Below are 19,219 nucleotides of genomic sequence, written 5' to 3' on the forward strand. Positions count from 1 at the left end.
GACCGAAAGAGGTGGTTACCAACGAAAACATCAAAAAAAAAAATCCACAAAATGATTTTGAATGACCGTAAAATGAAGTTGATCGATTGGTCATATCATTCATTAATATTTGGATATGCGGAAGCTCTGTGCAAAATGGGTGCCGCGCGAGCTCACATTTGACCAAAAACAACAACGTGTTGATGATTCTGAGCGGTGTTTGCAGCTGTTAACTATTAATACACCCGAGTTTTTCCGTCGATATGTGACAATGGATGAAACATGGCTCCATCACTATACTCCTGAGTCCAATCGACAGTCGGCTGAGTGGACAACGACCGGTGAACCGTCTCCGAGGCGGTGAAAGACTCAAAAGTCCGCTGGCAAAGTAATGGCCTCTGTTTTTTGGGATGCGCATGGAATAGTTTTTATCGATTATCTTGAGAAGGGAAAAGCCATCAACAGTGACTATTATATAGCGTTATTGGAACGTTTGAAGGTCGAAATCGCGGCAAAACGGCCCCATATGAAGGTTAGGTTAGGTTAGGTTAAAGTGGCAGCCCGATTAAGATTCAGGCTCACTTAGACTATTCAGTCCATTGTGATACCACATTAACTAAAAGTACCTATTACATATGGGCACTTCTAGTTTTAACCGCTGAACCTTCTTGATTATTTTTCTTTGTTGAACCAACCAGATTGTTCCAAAAATATTAGCAGACTGCTTAAGTTAATGTTTTCCAGATCCGCCAGTAATTTGAAGCTATATGCTCCTAAAAGTTGCTTGCGCTTTACACAAAATGCAGGACACTCACACAAGAGGTGTTTAATTGATTCTTTTTCCTCCGCATCATGACAGCTCATACAATAGTCATTATACTTCGCGCCAATAGTTTTTGCAAAATCTCCTATAAGGCAGCGACCCGTTATAGCAGATATCAGGAGTGATACCTGACGTCTCGAGAACATTAGCATATCTAGTGTGCGGTTTAAGTTGAAATGGGGCCATATTTGCTTGGTGTCGTTACAACTCTTGCAATTCTCCCATCGAACATTTGCCATCATAACAGCCTTCTCACGCAGCATGAGCTTGCAGGTAGCTAGGGGCATACCAACAAATTCTAGTTCCCCTGGAATATGTAAGGTAGTCCCTAGCCTTGCCAACTCATCCGCTTCGCAGTTCCCCGGTATGTTCCTATGGCCAGGCACCCATATTAGGTGAATATTGTACTGCTCAGCCATCTCATTGAGAGATTTGCGGCAATCGATGGCCGTTTTCGAGTTGAGGAACACAGAGTCCAAGGATTTTATTGCAGGTTGACTGTCTGAGTATATATTAATGCCCACATTTTTTGGAACATTACTTCTCAGCCAATTCGCCACCTCTCTTATTGCTAATATTTCAGCCTGAAAAACACTACAGTGATTAGGTAATCTTTTCGCTATTTGAAGTTCCAGATCACTAGAATACACTCCGAAACCCACCCGTCCATCCAATTTGGAGCCATCAGTGTAGAAATCTATATATTCTTTATTCCCCGGGGTCTGTGTGCACCACGCCTCACTGTTGGGGATTAGAGTCTCAAACTTTTTGTCGAAAAGTGGACTCGCCAAAGTGTAATCCACTACGTTAGGCACATCTGACATTATTTTGAGGACAGAACTGTGACCGTAACCATTTTCCGACCACAGCGATAGTTCGCGCAACCGCACAGCCGTTGTTGCAGCTGACTGTTTGGCCAAAATGTCTAAAGGCAATAGATGCATCATGACATTAAGGGAATTTGTTCCTGTCTTGCTGAATGCGCCTGAAATACACAAACACGCCATACGCTGAACTTTATCTAAACCAGTCGGTTTCTGAAGTGCCGGCCACCAGACTACAACACCATATAGTATTATAGGTCTAACCACTGCCGTGTATAGCCAATGCACAATTTTTGGTTTTAGTCCCCACTTTTTTCCTATTGCCTTTTTGCACGAGTACAAAGCTACAGTTGCCTTCCTCGCCCTTTCTTCAATATTAAGCTTAAAGTTCAGCTTCCTGTCCAAAATAACGCCAAGGTATTTTGCACAATCACCAAAGGGAATTTCAATACCCCCTAAGGAAATAGGTCTAACCGTGGGAGTTTTGCGATCTTTGCAGTACATGACTAATTCTGTCTTTGCAGGATTTACCCCAAGACCATTGTCTTTCGCCCATTGTTCAGTCATCCGGAGGGCCTTCTGAATAATATCTCTGATTGTGGATGGGAATTTTCCCCTGACTGCCAGAGCTACATCATCTGCGTATGCCACCACTTTTATCCTTTCTTTTTCTAGAGTAACCAGAAGGCTATTTATAGCAACATTCCAAAGAAGAGGTGATAGAACTCCTACTTGGGGAGTGCCTCTGTTCACATACTTTTGTATGTTTGCTTGTCCTAGTGTGGCTGAAATACGTCTCTTCATTAGCAGTTCGTCTAACAGCCTGAGTATACATGGATCAACATTCAGAGTTGTCAGTCCATTTAATATCGAGCTCGGATGGACATTATTGAACGCCCCTTCGATGTCTTGAAACGCCACTATTGTGTATTCTTTGACAGATAGTGAGCTTTCAATAAAGCTGACTAGTTCATGTAGTGCGGTCTCAGTAGACCTGCCCTTCGAGTATGCATGCTGTCGTTTCGAGAACAAACTTGAATTGATGCTAGTTCTAAGATAAATATCTATCATCCTCTCCAGAGTCTTAAGTAGGAATGAGGATAAGCTGATTGGTCGGAAATCCTTCGCCCTCGAGTGAGAGGCTTTTCCCGGTTTAGGTATGAAAACGACCTTTGTTTCCCTCCACTTTCCTGGGATATATGATAAGTTGATACATCCTTTATATATCACCGACAACCAGGGGATAATTTTGTCAGTTACAGCTTGTAACTCCGCCGGAGTAATTCCATCAGGTCCAGGGGATTTGAATGGTCCAAAGCTATTTAGCGCCCATCTTATTCTAGTTTCCGATACAATTTCCTCGACAGGAAACGACCGCTGAGCAACTGTGGCACCGCCAGTACATGGTTCAACCGTCTGATTTCCAGGAAAATGTGTGTCCAATAGTACCTCCAGCGTCTCCTCACTGGACGTTGTCCAATTGCCCTCCGATGTTTTAATGAAACCTGGAGCGGAGTTGGTGGATGCTAGAACCTTCCGTAGTCTGGAAGCCTCGGACGTATTCTCAATACTGCTGCAGTAAGCATTCCAAGAGTTATGCTGAGCCTTTCTCAGTTCTCGCTTGTATCCTCTCAGATTCTTCTTGTAAGCGTCCCAGTCCTCAGGGGCTCTGGTGGACTTTGCCTTGTTAAAGAGCTTCCTGCAGGATTTCCTCATATTACTTAATTCCGTAGACCACCATGGTGGTCGATGTCTCCCCCTTGGCTTTCCTCTAGGGCATGCAGCCTTCAGTGAGATATTGAAGGCCTTAGTAATCCGCTCCACTGCGTGTTCGATATCTTGCACATTTCTCATATTTGTCTCTGTTATTTCCGGTATCATCATATTGAACGATTCCCTATACCTATTCCAGTCAGCTTTCCTAACATTTGGCGAAAATATGGTCTTGGTGATATGAACATCAAATTTGAAACTGATGTAGCGATGATCTGAGAAGCTGTGTTCACTTAAAACATGCCACTCAGATATCATTTCATTCAGTTCTTGCGAGGCCAAGGTGATGTCCAAAACCTCTTGCCTGTTTTTAGTGACAAAGGTTGGGACATCTCCCTTGTTGCAAACTACCAGATTAGTACGCAAAATAAACTCTATTAGCGACTCTCCCCTTGCATTAGTATCACTGCTTCCCCAAATACTATGATGCGCATTCGCATCGCATCCCATAATGAGTTTCGTCTTTGTTTTCAGTGACTCCTCCACTAAGGTCTTAACGGCATATGGAGGCATCTCCCTGTCATGTCCCATGTAGACCGAAGATACCCAATATTTGCATTTGGCTATTTCTAAACTTGCAACGACAGTGTCTGTATTGCACATTGAAGGAAGCAGAAACAAGTTGGGCTCGTTTTTAGCAATTATACAGGCTCGATTTACACCATTACCAGTATACTGCAATAGTTTGAACCCCGGAGTACTTAATTCACATATTTTGTTTTTATAAACATATGGTTCTTGAATAAGAACTATATCTATGTCCCCTTTCATCAGGAGAACTTTTAAGGCAGCACATGCAGCCTTACAATGATGAAGATTTATCTGGAGGATCCGTAGGACCATCGAGATTTTCAACAACCGTCACATCAGCCGCTTCAATCGAGTCATCAAGAATGTCCTCTTCAGAGATATCGGTGACTCTCGCAATAACCATAGGTTCAACTTTGGTGAGTTCTGAGGCAGTAGAAGCCTCCTCACGCATACGGTATCTATCCATGTCTTCAAATGTCTTGGTATCCCCCTCGACTTCGCAAGAGGATCCGCTTACTTCTGATTCAGACAGAGGCTTGTCCATTTCTGAATCCTTTAGCTGATCGTTTTTATACACCTTCATTTGGATATAATGAAAGCCATAACATACACGGCCCTGAGACTTTGCTAGATGTGGCAAAGACTGAGTGTTCAATATAAACACTGCATGCCGTCTTGGCCCATCCACTTCATCCAAACGGCCAACCTTCCAATCAGCTGTTGGAAGATCTGGATTGCATTGTTTCAGTCTATTTAAAATAGATTCAGGGTCAGGAGGGTTTGCAGGTATCCACGCATGTGCTCTTGGTCTAGCCGGTATGTCTTTCTTCTCGACTAACTCTAGAGCAGCTCCTTCCCAAACTTCACCAATTAGTATCAGAGCAGCTTTAAAACATTCTATAGACCTCTGGTCCTCAAATGCGACTAGCTTAAATCGTCCTTGATACCAACCAGCCTCTTGGTGTCGAGGTTCTGGGCCGGGAAACTTTTCCAGCACCTGTGAGTAGACGCCAGACAAAGCATTCTCAATTTCCCCCCATTTTTGCTTTGGAACCATACCGTCCAATGCTCCTTTATTTATGATAGCCATCACAAGGCTGTCTTTAGCAACTGAGGCAAACGATCGTTGATCCCTTTTGGAGGATGGCAGCTCATCCGGTGATCGTTCCCTTTTTCCAGCCTCAAGAATTCCTTGAGCCCATTTTAAGGAATCGCTTTGTTTAGCCGACAACGTGCTTGGGTCGACTGATCCTAATTTCGTTAGGATAAACAAAGCATTTCTGCGTTCTTTGAATCTCTTTCGTGAGGGATTACCTCCTTTTGATGCCGTTACCTTGGAAAAGGTCCGACTTGTCAAATTGTCGCCACCTGTCGACCCGTCTACAGGTCGACTAATTGGGCCTAACTCTTGGTCATTGCCCAAATTTATAACTCCAGTCGATACCCGTCCACTGGGCCCTGAAGTTAGCAACCCAGTGGATGTCTTTGAATTTCTCTGCATGGTGGCCTAATATCCCACCACACTTGAAATTCGTAGTAGGTACTTATTACAATGATTTTATCCGCTATTAAAAAAACACGTCCGTTCCGTTCGACGGCGATAGTGATATATGAAGAAGAACAAGTATATACAGCAGTAAGTTCGGCCAGGCCGAACCTTAAATACCCACCACCATGAACCAAATATTAGGGTTTCCTTCGAAATTTCAGGAGGGCTTGAGGACTTGTGAACACTTCCCGAAGATAAATTTAAAGATTTCACCTATGAGGACTATATCAGATTCTGGATTTATAAGAACCATTTTTGTTTGAGTTTTAGAGGAATCATTAACATCTCTTGTAAGTGTGCAAGAAAATTATAAAATAACGTCTTGATTTGAAATCTTAAATCTGTAGAGGTGAAATCTGGAAATTTTCCATTGAGTTTCAAGCAATTGGCATGATCAGTGCGCCTTCTACACCCTCAAGAAGTGAAGTCGGTCTATGTGGAGGCATTACCAAATGCACCGATAAAAACTTAATCCGATACACGTTTTTGTGAGCCTAAAATAGCAGAATATTTACAATTTCAGGCAAATCAGATAAAAACTACGGTTTCTAGAAACCCAAGGAGTTAAATCGGGAGATCGTTCTTATGGGGGCTATACTAAAATATGGACCGATACTCACCGTTTTCGGCATACCTTTTTGTGGTCCTACAATACCTCTAGATTTCCAATTTCAGGCAAATTGGATAAAAACTTCGGATTCTAGAAGCCCAAGAAGTAAAATCGGGAGATCGGTCTATATGGGGGCTATACCAAAATATGGACCGATACTCACCATTTTCGGCACACCTCTTTATGGTCATAAAATACATGTAGATTTCAAATTTCAGGCAAATTGGATAAAAACTTCGGATTCTAGAAGCCCAAGAAGTAAAATCGGGAAATCGGTCTATATGGGGGCTATACCAAAATATGGACCGATACTCACCATTTTCGGCACACCTCTTTATGGTCCTAAAATATCTCTAGATTTCTAATTTCAGACAAATGGGGTTAAAACTACGGTTTATATAAGCCCAAGACCCCAAATCGGGAGGTCGTTTTATATGGGGACCATACGAAAACATGGACCGATACTCACAATTTTTGGCACACGTATTTGTGGTCCTACAATACCTCTAGATTTCCCATTTCAGGTAAATTGAATAAAAACTGCGGTTTGTATAAGTCCAAGAAGTAAAATCGGGAGATCGGTCTATATGGGGCCTATACCAAAATATGGACCGATACTCACAATTTTTAGCACACCTCTTTATGGTCATAAAAGACCTCTAGATTTCAAATTTCAAGTAAATTGAATAAAAACTGCGGTTTCTATAAGCCCAAGAAGTAAAAGCGGGAGATCGGTCTATATGGGGGCTATACCAAAACATGAACCGATACTCACCATTTTTGGCACACCTCTTTATGGTCATAAAAGTCCTCTAGATTTCAAATTTCAGGCAAATTGGATAAAAACTTCGATTTCTATAAGCCCAAGACCCTAAATCGGGAGGTCGGTTTATATGGGGACTATATCAAAACCTGGACCGATATAGCCCATCTTCGAACTTGACCTGCCTGCAGACAAAAGACGAGTCTGTGCAAAATTTCAGCACGATTGCTTCATTATTGAAGACTGTAGCGTGATTACAGACAGACAGACAGACGGACATCGTTATAACGTCTTTGAATTTCTCCCTGATCAAGAATATATATATTTCATAAAGTCGGAAATCGATATTTCGATGTGTTACAAACGGAATGACAAACTTATTATACCCCCGACACCATTCTATGGTGGTGGGTATAAAAATGTGTTGTTCCACCAAGACAACGTACCGTGCAACAAGTCATTGAGAACGATGGCAAAAATTCATGAATTGGGCTTCGAATTGCTTCCCCACCCACCGTATTCTCCAGATCTGGCCCCCAGCGACTTTTTCTTGTTTTCAGACCTCAAAAGGATGCTCGCAGGGGAAAAAATTGGCTGCAATGAAGAGGTGATCGCCGAAACTGAGGCCTATTTTGAGGCAAAACCGAAGGAGTCCTACCAAAATGGTATCAAAAAATTGGAGGGTCGTTATAATCGTTGTATCGCTCTTGAAGGGAACTATGTTGAATAATAAGAACGAATTTTGACAAAAAAAAATGTGTTTTTCGTTGTTAGACCAGGGACTTATCAGCCAACCTCTTATGCAAGGAGGATACGTTTATGTTACCATTGCAACAGAGTAGATCGCATAAAAAAGCTTCTCTATAAAAAATCGTATTCTTTGCCTTTTTTAATGTTATTCGAAATACTTCCATAATTCCATAGTTACATAATAAATGGCGGAGACATATCAAACAAATCAGTCTATTGTCAGATTAGAACTTCCCAAACAATTAATTTTTCTTGAAAAAAAAAAAAACACACACACAAATAACGAAATATAATAGAACAATAACAAATTCACAAATATTACAAATTTGATTTGTTATTTTATTTTGGGCTTTTGTTCTTTACTCACAGCTATGATTCTAACTGGTCCAAATGCTGTTATCGAACTTGTCGAATCATAATAAATAATGGTCATTTTTGGAATTTTTGCCAATCATTGTATGCGAGACATTACCAGTTTGGGTTTTTAATTTGATTTCTTTTGGCTCAATTGTGATAAATCCTGCTCCAGTGGTGATTATGCTGGTTAATACGTCCGCAATGAATTGCAGAGCATAGAACACCTACAATAAGATTTTAGCTCACGTGTCGATTAAATATGATTAGAATTTACGTTTACCTCTCAGCTTTTTTGGTTTGTTTGTTTGTTTTTACTTGTATTGACAAATGATTGGGAAAATAATTCATAAATCTTTATTATACCGTGTTGGAGGTGTGACGATAACTGTGTTGATGTTTTTTGTTTGCCTATTTGACGTTTTTCGAGCAATTAACAGAATTTAATTTGAAGGGGAATTTTTTATGTCGTTCGATTGCGATATATTCAAGGAAATAGTATTTTATGATATACTTTGTGTGATGAACGTTAATTCTTTTACAGGATGTGAAACAATTTAATGTTTCCTCAAATTTAGTAAAGTTTCTTATAAAATTATAATACCCTGTTCCACAGTGTGGCGCAGGGTATAATGATAATTCTGACTTCCTTTATTATAGAAAGCCTATCATACATACGAACAAGTATATACAGCAGTAAGTTCGGCCGGGCCGAATCTTACATACCCACCACCATGAACCAAACATTAGGGTTTCCTTTGAAATTTCAGGAGGGCTTGAAGACTTGAGGACACTTCCCGAAGATAAATTTAAAGAGGACTATATCATATTCTGGATTTATAAGAACCATTTTTGTTTGAGTTTTATAGGAATCATTAAGATCTCTTGTAAGTGTGCAAGAAAATTATAAAATAACGTCTTGATTCGAAATCTTAAATCTGTAGAAGTAAAATTTGGAAATTTTGCATTCAGTTTCAAGCAATTTTCATGATCAGTGCGCCTTCTATACCCTCAAGAAGTGAAATCGGTCTATATGGAGGCTTTACCAAATGGACCGATAAAAACTTAATCCGACACACGTTTTTGTGAGCCTAAAATAGCAGAATATTTACAATTTCAGGTAAATCGGATAAAAACTACGGTTTCTAGAAACCCAAGGAGTTAAATCGGGAGATCGTTATTATGGGGGCTATACTAAAATATGGACCGATACTCACCGTTTTCGGCACACCTTTTTATAGCCCGAAAATACCTCTAGATTTCCAATTTCAGGCAAATTGGAAAAAAACTTCGGTTTCTAGAAGCCCAAGAAGTAAAATCAGGATATCGGTCTATATGGGGGCTATACCAAAACATGGACCGATACTCACCATTTTTGGCACACCTCTTTATGGTCCTAAAATATCTATAAATTTCCAATTTCAGACAAACTGTATATAAACTACGGATTCTATAATCCCAAGATGTAAAATCAGGAGAATGGTCTATATGGGGGGCTATACCAAAACATGGAACGATACGGACCATTTTCGGCACACCTTTTGATGGTCCTCAAGTACCTCTAAATTTTCAATTTCAGGCAAATTGGATAAAAACTACGGTTTCTATAAGCCCAAGACCCCAAATCGGGAGGTCGGTTTATATGGGGACCATACCAAAACATGGACCGATGCTCACCATTTTTGGCACACCTCTTTACGGTTCTGAAGTAAAAACTGCGGTTTCTATAAGACCAAGAAGTAAAATCGGAAGATCGGTCTATATGGGGGCTATACCAAAATATGGACCGATTCTCACCATTTTTGGCAAACCTCTTTATGGTCATAAAATACTTCTAGATTTCAAATTTCAGGCAAATTGGATTAAAACTACGAGTTCTATAAGCCCAAGACCCCAAATCGGGAGGTCGGTTTATATGGGGACTATATCAAAACCTGCACCGATATAGCCCATCTTCGAACTTGACCTGCCTGCAGACAAAATACGAGTTTGTGCAAAAATTCAGCACGATTGCTTCATTATTGAAGACTGTAGCGTGATTACAACAGACAGACGGACATCGTTATATCGTCTTAGAATTTCTCCATGATCAAGAATATATATACTTTATATATTCGGAAATCGATATTTCGATGTGTTACAAACGGAATGACAAACTTATTATACCCCCATCACCATTCTATGGTGGTGGGTATAATAACACTTAGCGGCGAAAAATATTTTAATTCATTCGTACTAAGAAGTATTCAATCCTTTTAGAACTTAAGGAGACGCACTTGATATACCCTGCGCCACACTGTGGAACAGGGTATTATAGGTTAGTGCATATGTTTGTAACACCCAGAAGGAGACGAGATAGACACATGGTGTCTTTGACAATAATGCTCAGGGTGGGTCCCTGAGTCGATATAACCATGTCCGTCTGTCTGTTAACACATTTTTGTGATCAAAGTTTAGGTCGAAATTTAAGTCCAATCGCCTTCAAATTTGGCACATGTTCCTAATTTGGGTCAGAATAGAACCCTATTGTATTTGGAAGAACTCGATTCAGATTTAGATATAGCTCCCATATATATCTTTCGCCCGATATGCACTAATATGGACCCAGCAGCCAGAGTTTTATAACGATTTGCTTGAAATTTTGTACAAACATAACACTTAGTCGTATAGTCAAGTGTGCCAAATTTGATTGAAATCGGTTCAGATTAGATATAGCTTCCATATATACTTTTCGCCAGATATGGACTTATATGGCCCCAGAAGCCAGAGTTTTGGCCCAATGTGAAATTTTGCACTAGGAGTACAATTAGTAATATAGTCGTGTGTACCAAATTTGATTGAAATCGGTTCAGATTTAGATATAGCTCCCATATATATGTTTTTCTGATTTCGACAAAAATGGTCAAAATACCAACATTTTTCTTGTTAAATCGCCACTGCTTAGTCGAAAAGTTGTAAAAATGACTCTAGTTTTCCTAAACTTCTAATACATATATATCGAGCGATAAATCATAAATAAACTTTTGCGAAGTTTCCTTAAAATTGCTTCAGATTTAAATGTTTCCCATATTTATACCCTTCACCACTACTGTGGTACAGGGTACACTGAAAAAAATATTGTCGTGAGGTCAAAGATTTCATGTCTTTAAAATACGAATACAAATTTTGCTTAGCATAGAAGACGCATTTCTCTAAAATAAAGTTATTTTCCTTGTCCAAAAGTCGACAAACTTTTCAATGAAATCGTATTGTCCTTATAATTAAGTGATTTGACTTAAAAATGGGTATCTTAACATGAAAGAAAAAATGTATAGGCTAAGGTCAACTTGACTTTAATAATTCAGAAAAATTCTTTAAATTTAATGAAATTGTCTTTAAATTTGTTGCATTTTTGCATCTTGACTACAAAGCAAAAAATCGTTCAAATATAGGACATGTTTTTCAAAACTTTATTTTAAAGAAGTTTTTTACTTCAAACATAGCATAATTTCTACTGGAAGTCGAGTCCTAATTTGGAAAATAAAGTTGCCGTTAACTCGTTTTTAAAGGACTTTGATAGCATATCAAGAAAAAAAGCTGAGAAAGCGAAAAATTAAAATTTGCTTCCTAGAAGCAAGTACACAAAACCTAAATTTAAAAGAGAATTGCGTCTTAAAAGTATCCTTACTTGTATTCTCCACTTCTTTGGCTCGGAATCAATACCAAATTTTTTAAAGTAAAGACAAAATCTTTGGAACCGAGTATGCTCTTTTTTTCAGTGTATAATAAGTTTGTGCATTTGTATGTAACGCCAAGAAGGAGTAATCATAGACCAACCTTTTAGTATACGGATCGGCTTAGAATTAAATTCTGAGTCGATTTAGCGATGTCCGTCTGTCTGTCTGTCAGTCTGTCCGTCTGTCTGTCTGTTAACAGATTTTTGTGTGAAAAGTACAGCTCGGAGTTTTAGTCCGATTGTCCTAAAATTTGGTATAGGGTCCTATTTCGGCTCAAAGACGATCCCTATTGATTTTGGAAAAGATCGGTTCAGATTTAGATATAGCTGCCATATATATTTTTCACCGATCTGGTCATAATTGGCGTGTATATCAACCGATCTTCCTCAAATTCCGTACATCCGAATATTTTATGAGCCTCGAAAAACTTGCAGAATGTCAGCCAAATCGGTTCAGATTTAGATATAGCTTCCATACATAGCTTTCGCCCGATTTACACTCATTTGCCCACAGAGGCCAATTTTTTGCTCCGATGTAGTTGAAATTTTGCATAAGGAGTAAAATTAGCATTGTAACTATGCGTGCCAAATTTGGTTGACATCGGTTCAGATTTAGATATAGCTCCCATATATAGCTTTCGCCCGATTTACACTCATATGACCACAGAGGCCAATTTTTAACTCCGATTTAGTTGAAATTTTGCACAGGGAGTAGAATTAGCATTATAGCTATGCGTGCCAAATTTGGTTGACATCGGTTCAGATTTAGATGTAGCTCCCATATATATGTTTTTCTGATTTCGACAAAAATGGTCAAAATACCAACATTTTCCTTGTTAAATCGCCATTGCTTAGTCGAAAACGGAATGGCAAACTTGTTATGCCGCCAACAATGTAAAAACTCTACAACAATTAAATTAAATAATTTATTAGAACAACAATAACAAGGCTACAGCATATCTGTGATAATGATTCATAGTTGTGTCAAAAATCTAACGAATTTGGCAACTTCCTTAATGATGGGCAACATAAGTGGCTGGACTAGCATAGGTAGTGTAGGCTGGAGCCACCGATTTAACTACGGCAGGAGCAGAATAGGTGGTATAAGCAGGAGCGACTGTCTTAACCACAGCAGCTGGGGCGGCATAATGGGCAACAGGAGCAACGGTCTTGACAACAGTCTTAGCTACCAAAGGTTCACGATGGACTACAGCATTGAAACCATTGATGGGATCAGCAGTATATTGTACGGTACGTTTGTAACCATCAGCATCGATCAAGGAGTATTCACCACGAACAACATCACCATCACGCTCCTCAACTTGGCTCTTTGAGTCACCAGAGATGGCATCTTGAACACCATAACCGAATTTGTATTGAGGATGAGGATCGTATTCTTCAGCAGCCTTAGCATACACAGGTTGAGCAGTAACATGGACGGGAGCTACAGTCTTGACCACAGCAGCGGGAGCAGCATGATGATAGACTTGTGCTGCAGGGATGAGGCCAGCGCTGGCAGCAGCGATTAAGGCAAAGAGAGTGACAAACTGCAAAAACAAAAGAACGACGATCATAAGTGTCTTGTCACCTCTGTTAAAGCTACGTGTTATCCCCAAAGATTTATTAATCCTTTCACAGACAATCGTTTATGCTTGACTGGCTGATTGGGGAGCTACTTGATTGGTTGCTCTAAATAAAGTGCGAGGTCGAGTTCACCTACCTTGAAAGCCATTTCGTTTAGCGTTAATATGGAAGTGACACTGGAAAGTGGCTTAAATGTAACTGAACTGAATGACCAATTAATTGTGATAAGACTTGAGTTCCGTCAACAGCTTTTATACGACAAAGACAAATTAAAAGTGTCAACCTGATATCTGCATTTATGTCTGTCTCATACGAAATTCGATGTGTATCTCTAATCTCAGGTGACAATGTGTGAAGAAAAACAAAAAACGGCTACTCCAATTGTATGAATGAATTGCTTTGACGTAGATTCTTGCCATGGTTTATCACCTGCCATTACCGCTACCAGTGCGTAATTCAGTGTTAAATTTGAATTACCGATAACCCCGTGAGATTTCGAGTTATCGAATGATCCAAATGAATGTGGATTCTGCCATATTGAATATTTTTATTGTATTTTCTACTTTGTATATTTAAAGTCAAAATGTAGTCAGGCTGTAAAAATTTTTATTTTGCGACTCATACTCACAGAGGTTCTCCAATTTTCTATAGAAATAAAATGTTGAAAAAATTCTCATAGAAATAAAATTTTGACAAAATTTACTATAGATATACAATTTTGACAACATTTTCCATAGAAATAACATTTTGACAACATTTTCCATAGAAATAAAATTTTGACAACATTTTCCATAGAAATAAAATTTTGACAAAATTTTCTATAGAAATAAAATTTTGACAAAATTTTCTATAGAAAGAAAATTTTGACAAAATTTTCTATAGAAAGAAAATTTTGACAATATTTTCTATAGAAATACAATTTTTACAAAATTTTCAATAGAAATAAAATTTTGACAACATTTTCTATAGAAATAAAATTTCGACAAAATTTTCTATAGATATACAATTTAGACAACATTTTCCCCAGAAATAATATTTTGACAAAATTTTCTATAGAAATAAAATTTTGACAACATTTTCCATAGAAATAAAATTTTGACAAAATTTTTATAGAAATAAAATTTTGATAAAGTTTTCTATAGAAATAAAATTTTGACAAAACTTTCTATAGAAATAAAATTTTGACAAAATTATCTATAGAAATAAAATTTTAACAAAATTTTCTATAGAAATAAAATTTTAACAAAATTTTCTATAGAAATAAAATCTTGACAAAATTTTCTATAGAAATAAAATTTTGACAAAACTTTCTATAGAAATAAAATTTTGACAAAATTTTCTATAGAAATAAAATTTTGACAAAATTTTCTATAAAAATAAAATTTTAACAAAAATTTCTATAGAAATAAAATTTTAACAAAATTTTCTATAGAAATAAAATTTTAACAAAATTTTCTATAGAACTAAAATTTCGACGAAATTTGTCTACATAAATAAAATTTTGACAAAATTTTCTATAGAAATAAATTTTTGACAAAAATTGTTAGAGAAATAAAATTTTGACAAAATTTTCTATAGAAATAAAATTTTGACAAAATTATCTATAGAAATAAAATTTTGACAAAATTATCTATAGAAATAAAATTTTGACAAAAATTTTTAGAGAAATAAAATTTTGACAAAATTTTCTATAGAAATAAAATTTTGACAAAATTTTCTATAGAAATAAAATTTTAACAAAATTTTCTATAGAAATAAAATTTTGACAAAATTTTCTATAGAAATAAAATTTTGACAAAATTTTGACAAAATTTTCTATAGAAATAAAATTTTAACAAAATTTTCTATAGAAATAAAATTTTGACAAAATTTTCTATAGAAATAAAATTTTGACAAAATTTTGACAAAATTTTCTATAGAAATAAAATTTTGACAAAATTTTCTATAGAAATAAAATTTTGACGAAATTTGTCTACATAAATAAAATTTTGACAAAATTTTCTATAGAAATAAAATTTTGACAAAATTTGTCTACATAAATAAAGTTTTGACAAAATTTTCTATAGAAATAAAATTTTGACAAAATTTTTATAGAAATAAAATTTTGATAAAATTTTCTATAGAAATAAAATTTTGGCAAAATTATCTATAGAAATAAAATTTTGACAAAAATTTTTAGAGAAATAAAATTTTGACAAAATTTTCTATAGACATAAAATTTTAACAAAATTTGTCTACATAAATAAAATTTTGACAAATTTGTCTACATAAATAAAGCTTTGACAAAAATTTCTAGAGAAATAAAATTTTGAGGAAATTTCTATAGAAATAAAAATTTGAGAAAACTTGCAAACAAAATTGAATCTATGCCAAATCTCAAGAAAATAGCTCCATTATTGTCGGCTGTAGCCTTCTTGCAAACAAAACTGAGTCTATGCCAAATTTCTGGAAAATAGGCTGTAGCGAGATTACAACGGACAGACGGTCATCATCAGATCGTCTTAAAAATGCACCCTGATCAAAAATATATACCGTACTTTATATAGTCGAATGTCGATATTTTGATTTGTTACAGACGGAATGGCAAACATTCTATACCGAATTTTCTATAGAAATACAATTTTGACAAAATTTTCGATAGAAATAAAATTGTGACAAAATTTTCTATAGAAATAAAATTTGGCAAATTTTTCTATAGAAATAAAATTTTAACAAAATTTCTATAGAAATAAAATTTTGACAACATTTTCTATAGAAATAAAATTTTGGCAAAAGTTTTTATAGAATTAAAATTTTGACAAAATTTTCTATAGAAATAAAATTTTGACAAAAATTTCTAGAGAAATAAAATTTTGAGGAAATTTCTAGAGAAATAAAATTTTGAGGAAATTTCTAGAGAAATAAAAATTTGAGAAAACGGACCTACTTGCAAACAAAATTGAATCTATGCCAAATCTCAAGAAAATAGCTCCATTATTGTCGGCTGTAGCCTTCTTGCAAACAAAAATGAGTCTATGCCAAATTTCAGGAAAATAACTCCATTATTGTAGGCTGTAGCGAGATTACAACGGACAGACGGCCATCATCAGATCGTCTTAGAAATTCACCCTGATCAAAAGTATATACCGTACTTTATATAGTCGAAAGTCGATATTTTGATTTGTTACAGACGGAATGGCAAACATGTTATACCGAAATTTCTATAGAAATACAATTTTAAGAAAGTTTCTATAGAAATAAAATTTTGACAAAATTTGCTATAGAAATAAAATTTTGACAAAAATTTCTAGAGAAAACAAATTTTAAGAAAGTTTCTATAGAAATAAAATTTTGACAAAATTTTCTATAGAAATAAAATTTTGACAAAAATTTCTAGAGAAAACAAATTTTAAGAAAGTTTCTATAGAAATAAAATTTTGACAAAATTTGCTATAGAAATAAAATTTTGACAAAATTTTCTATAGAAATAAAATTTTGACAAAATTTTCTATAGAAATAAAATTTTGACATAATTTTCTATAAAAATAAAATTTTGACAAAACTTTCTATAGAAAAAAATTTTGACAAAATTTTATATATAAATAAAATGTTGACAAAATTTTCTATAGAAATAAAATTTTGACAAAATTTTCTTTAGAAATAAATTTTTGACAAAATTTTCTATAGAAACAAAATTTTCTATAGGAATAAAATTTTGACAAAATTGTCTATAGAAATAAAATTTTCACAAAATTTTCTATAGAAATAAAATTTTGACAAAATTTTCTATAGAAATAAAATTTTGACAACATTTTCCATAGAAATAAAATTTTAACAAAATTTTCTGTAGAAATTAAATTTTGACAAAAATTTCTAGAGATATAAAATGTTGAGAAAATATCTAGAGATATAAAAATTTGAGCAAATTTTCTTAGGAGTAAAAATTTTGATAAAATTTTCTAGAGTAGTTAAATTTTAACAAAATGTTCTATAAACGTAGTAAATTTCCCTTAAGGGTGCAAGCTAAAATCCTTGTAACGTTTAATATTCGACACATTTACAATTTAAGGAATATTTGTACGCCCTGAAAATTGTCGCTAGTAGGAGATATGAAAATATATAATAAACTAGCGTAACCCGGCCCGCTTCACTGCGCCTTCCGAAGATAATGTTCTGTATTCAAATTTTTTAAATAATGTTCTGTATGCAAGTAGTTGGACAATCTTCTATATTTCTTGTTAATTTAAGCACTATATTATAATAACATACAAAGAATTTCTGTTTCCCATCCAATAAATCGGAAAAAGCAATACTAGTACAAAATTTTACCACATTAACATTTGCTAAAATGTTGGAAAATGATGCACCCTCTACGTTGGCTGCCAATTTCATGTAAATTTAAGTTCTTTACTAAAAAGAAGTCTGGCAGAAGTCTGTGCAAAAATCATAAAATTATGTGCCGAGTTCCCATTTACGGACAACCCTCTACTTTCAATTTAAGAAAAAACGGAATAAAGGGAACCCACATTCGCTCCACTCCGACCTGATATCGGACTATCACGTACCCTATATTAATTTCACAACTACCCAATGGTCCCTATAAATTCTATCGAAGTAAATCGACAACGTTTATTTCAATTTTCCCCTTCCCCAAACCAGATATCGAAAAATCATACACTTATTTAAAAATCATGTATAAATTGAATCACCACGCCCCACGTTCACTGTAAATTTCAAGTAGATCGGATATGTTTAAATTTTGCTCTATTGTTTTAAAGGGACGTCACTTTCCCCGATACAATATCGACAAACACCATAGTGAATAGCACCCCTAACCTTCCCTGAAAATTCTTGAAACTTTCCCTCAAATGTGGGGCAAGGAAAGTTGCCTCTTCGTTCATAACCTTCCCCCACTGCCTTTGTAAATTTCAAGAAAACTTAAGAATTTTTTTTGCAGTTTTAGAGGAGGACCTCCTCCTTGACCAAATATCGAAAAGTGATGTAGCGTATCTTTTGTAAACGTCCCAGAAAATGTCAAGCAAATTTTAAGCCTAAAGGGGTGGCCTCTCTTCCGTCCAAATATCACAAAATCAGATATCAACTATTAATATCGTAACCTCTCCCCTGTCCACTGTAAATTTCAAGTAACTCGGTAAAGTTTAATTGTTTCTCTGTATGTACTTAAGAGAAGCGAATGTCTCCCTATGCCCTTTTATTTTTATTAAAAAATCAGGAACCTGATATAAATTTCATAACCTCACTCATTTTTTCCGTAAAATTTCAGTCGGAGGAGTTTAGTTTTGTTTTCACTGTACTTTAAAAAAAAGTCGGGTGGTCCCCCTCCCCGATAAAATATCGAAAAATAATGTAGCGGATTTTTGTCTAGATGCCAACCCCAACATTCAATGAAAATTTGAAACAAATCGCATAATTTTGTTCCAAGTTTCAAAAAGTAGGGCAAGCCCCCTTGTCCCCCTCCCCGTTCACATATGAAATCATCAGGTACCCAATATTAATTCCATAACTTCACCGCATGAATTTTAGTTTTTTCACTGTACTTTAAAAAAAGTCAAACAAAGGGGATGTCCCCCATCGCCATCAAATATTGAAATATAAAGTAGCGGATCTTTGTCTAGATGCCAACCCCAAACTTCAATGAAAATTTCAAGCAAATCGGTCAACTTTGGTCCAATTTTCAAAACGTCTGACAAAGGTGAGGCCCCCCTCCGCGACCAGGTGTCAAAAAATGAGGTGCCCTATTTTCACCACATGAATGCCCCCTACGATCTCTGAAAGTTTCAAGTAAATCGGTTCAGCCGTTTCGGAACCAACTCGGAACATAGAAACAAACAAACAAATAAACAAAGATTGAATTTTATATATAGATAATATTCTAAATTTATTATGATATTACTAAATTAAAATAGTAGATGTGAATTGCTTTGTACGCTGAAAAAATATTGTCGTGAGGCCAAAGAGTTCATG

General features: G+C 35.7%; 2 protein-coding genes and 1 long non-coding RNA gene across 3 annotated transcripts in view; 1 reads left to right on the top strand and 2 right to left on the bottom strand.

The window, feature by feature from the left end:
• The window catches only part of LOC142233587 (uncharacterized), a 77,010-nt gene that overhangs the window by 24,844 nt on the left and 32,947 nt on the right, over window positions 1–19,219 (top strand). The gene's annotated exons all lie outside the window — the stretch shown is intronic.
• Window positions 7,921–8,316, bottom strand: LOC142222279 (uncharacterized). Its single transcript, XR_012718297.1, has 2 exons — window positions 8,240–8,316; window positions 7,921–8,183 (listed from the first exon to the last, which is right to left on the bottom strand). It is a non-coding gene; the product is annotated as an uncharacterized LOC142222279 (long non-coding RNA).
• Window positions 12,584–13,462, bottom strand: LOC142222276 (larval cuticle protein A2B-like). Its single transcript, XM_075292315.1, has 2 exons — window positions 13,392–13,462; window positions 12,584–13,218 (listed from the first exon to the last, which is right to left on the bottom strand). Exons 1-2 carry the CDS (start codon window positions 13,401–13,403, stop codon window positions 12,685–12,687), a joined length of 546 nt encoding a protein of 181 aa, XP_075148430.1. The 5' UTR covers window positions 13,404–13,462; the 3' UTR covers window positions 12,584–12,684.

Source organism: Haematobia irritans, chromosome 1 (assembly GCF_050003625.1).
Source record: "Haematobia irritans isolate KBUSLIRL chromosome 1, ASM5000362v1, whole genome shotgun sequence".
NCBI classification, from domain to species: Eukaryota; Metazoa; Arthropoda; class Insecta; order Diptera; family Muscidae; genus Haematobia; species Haematobia irritans.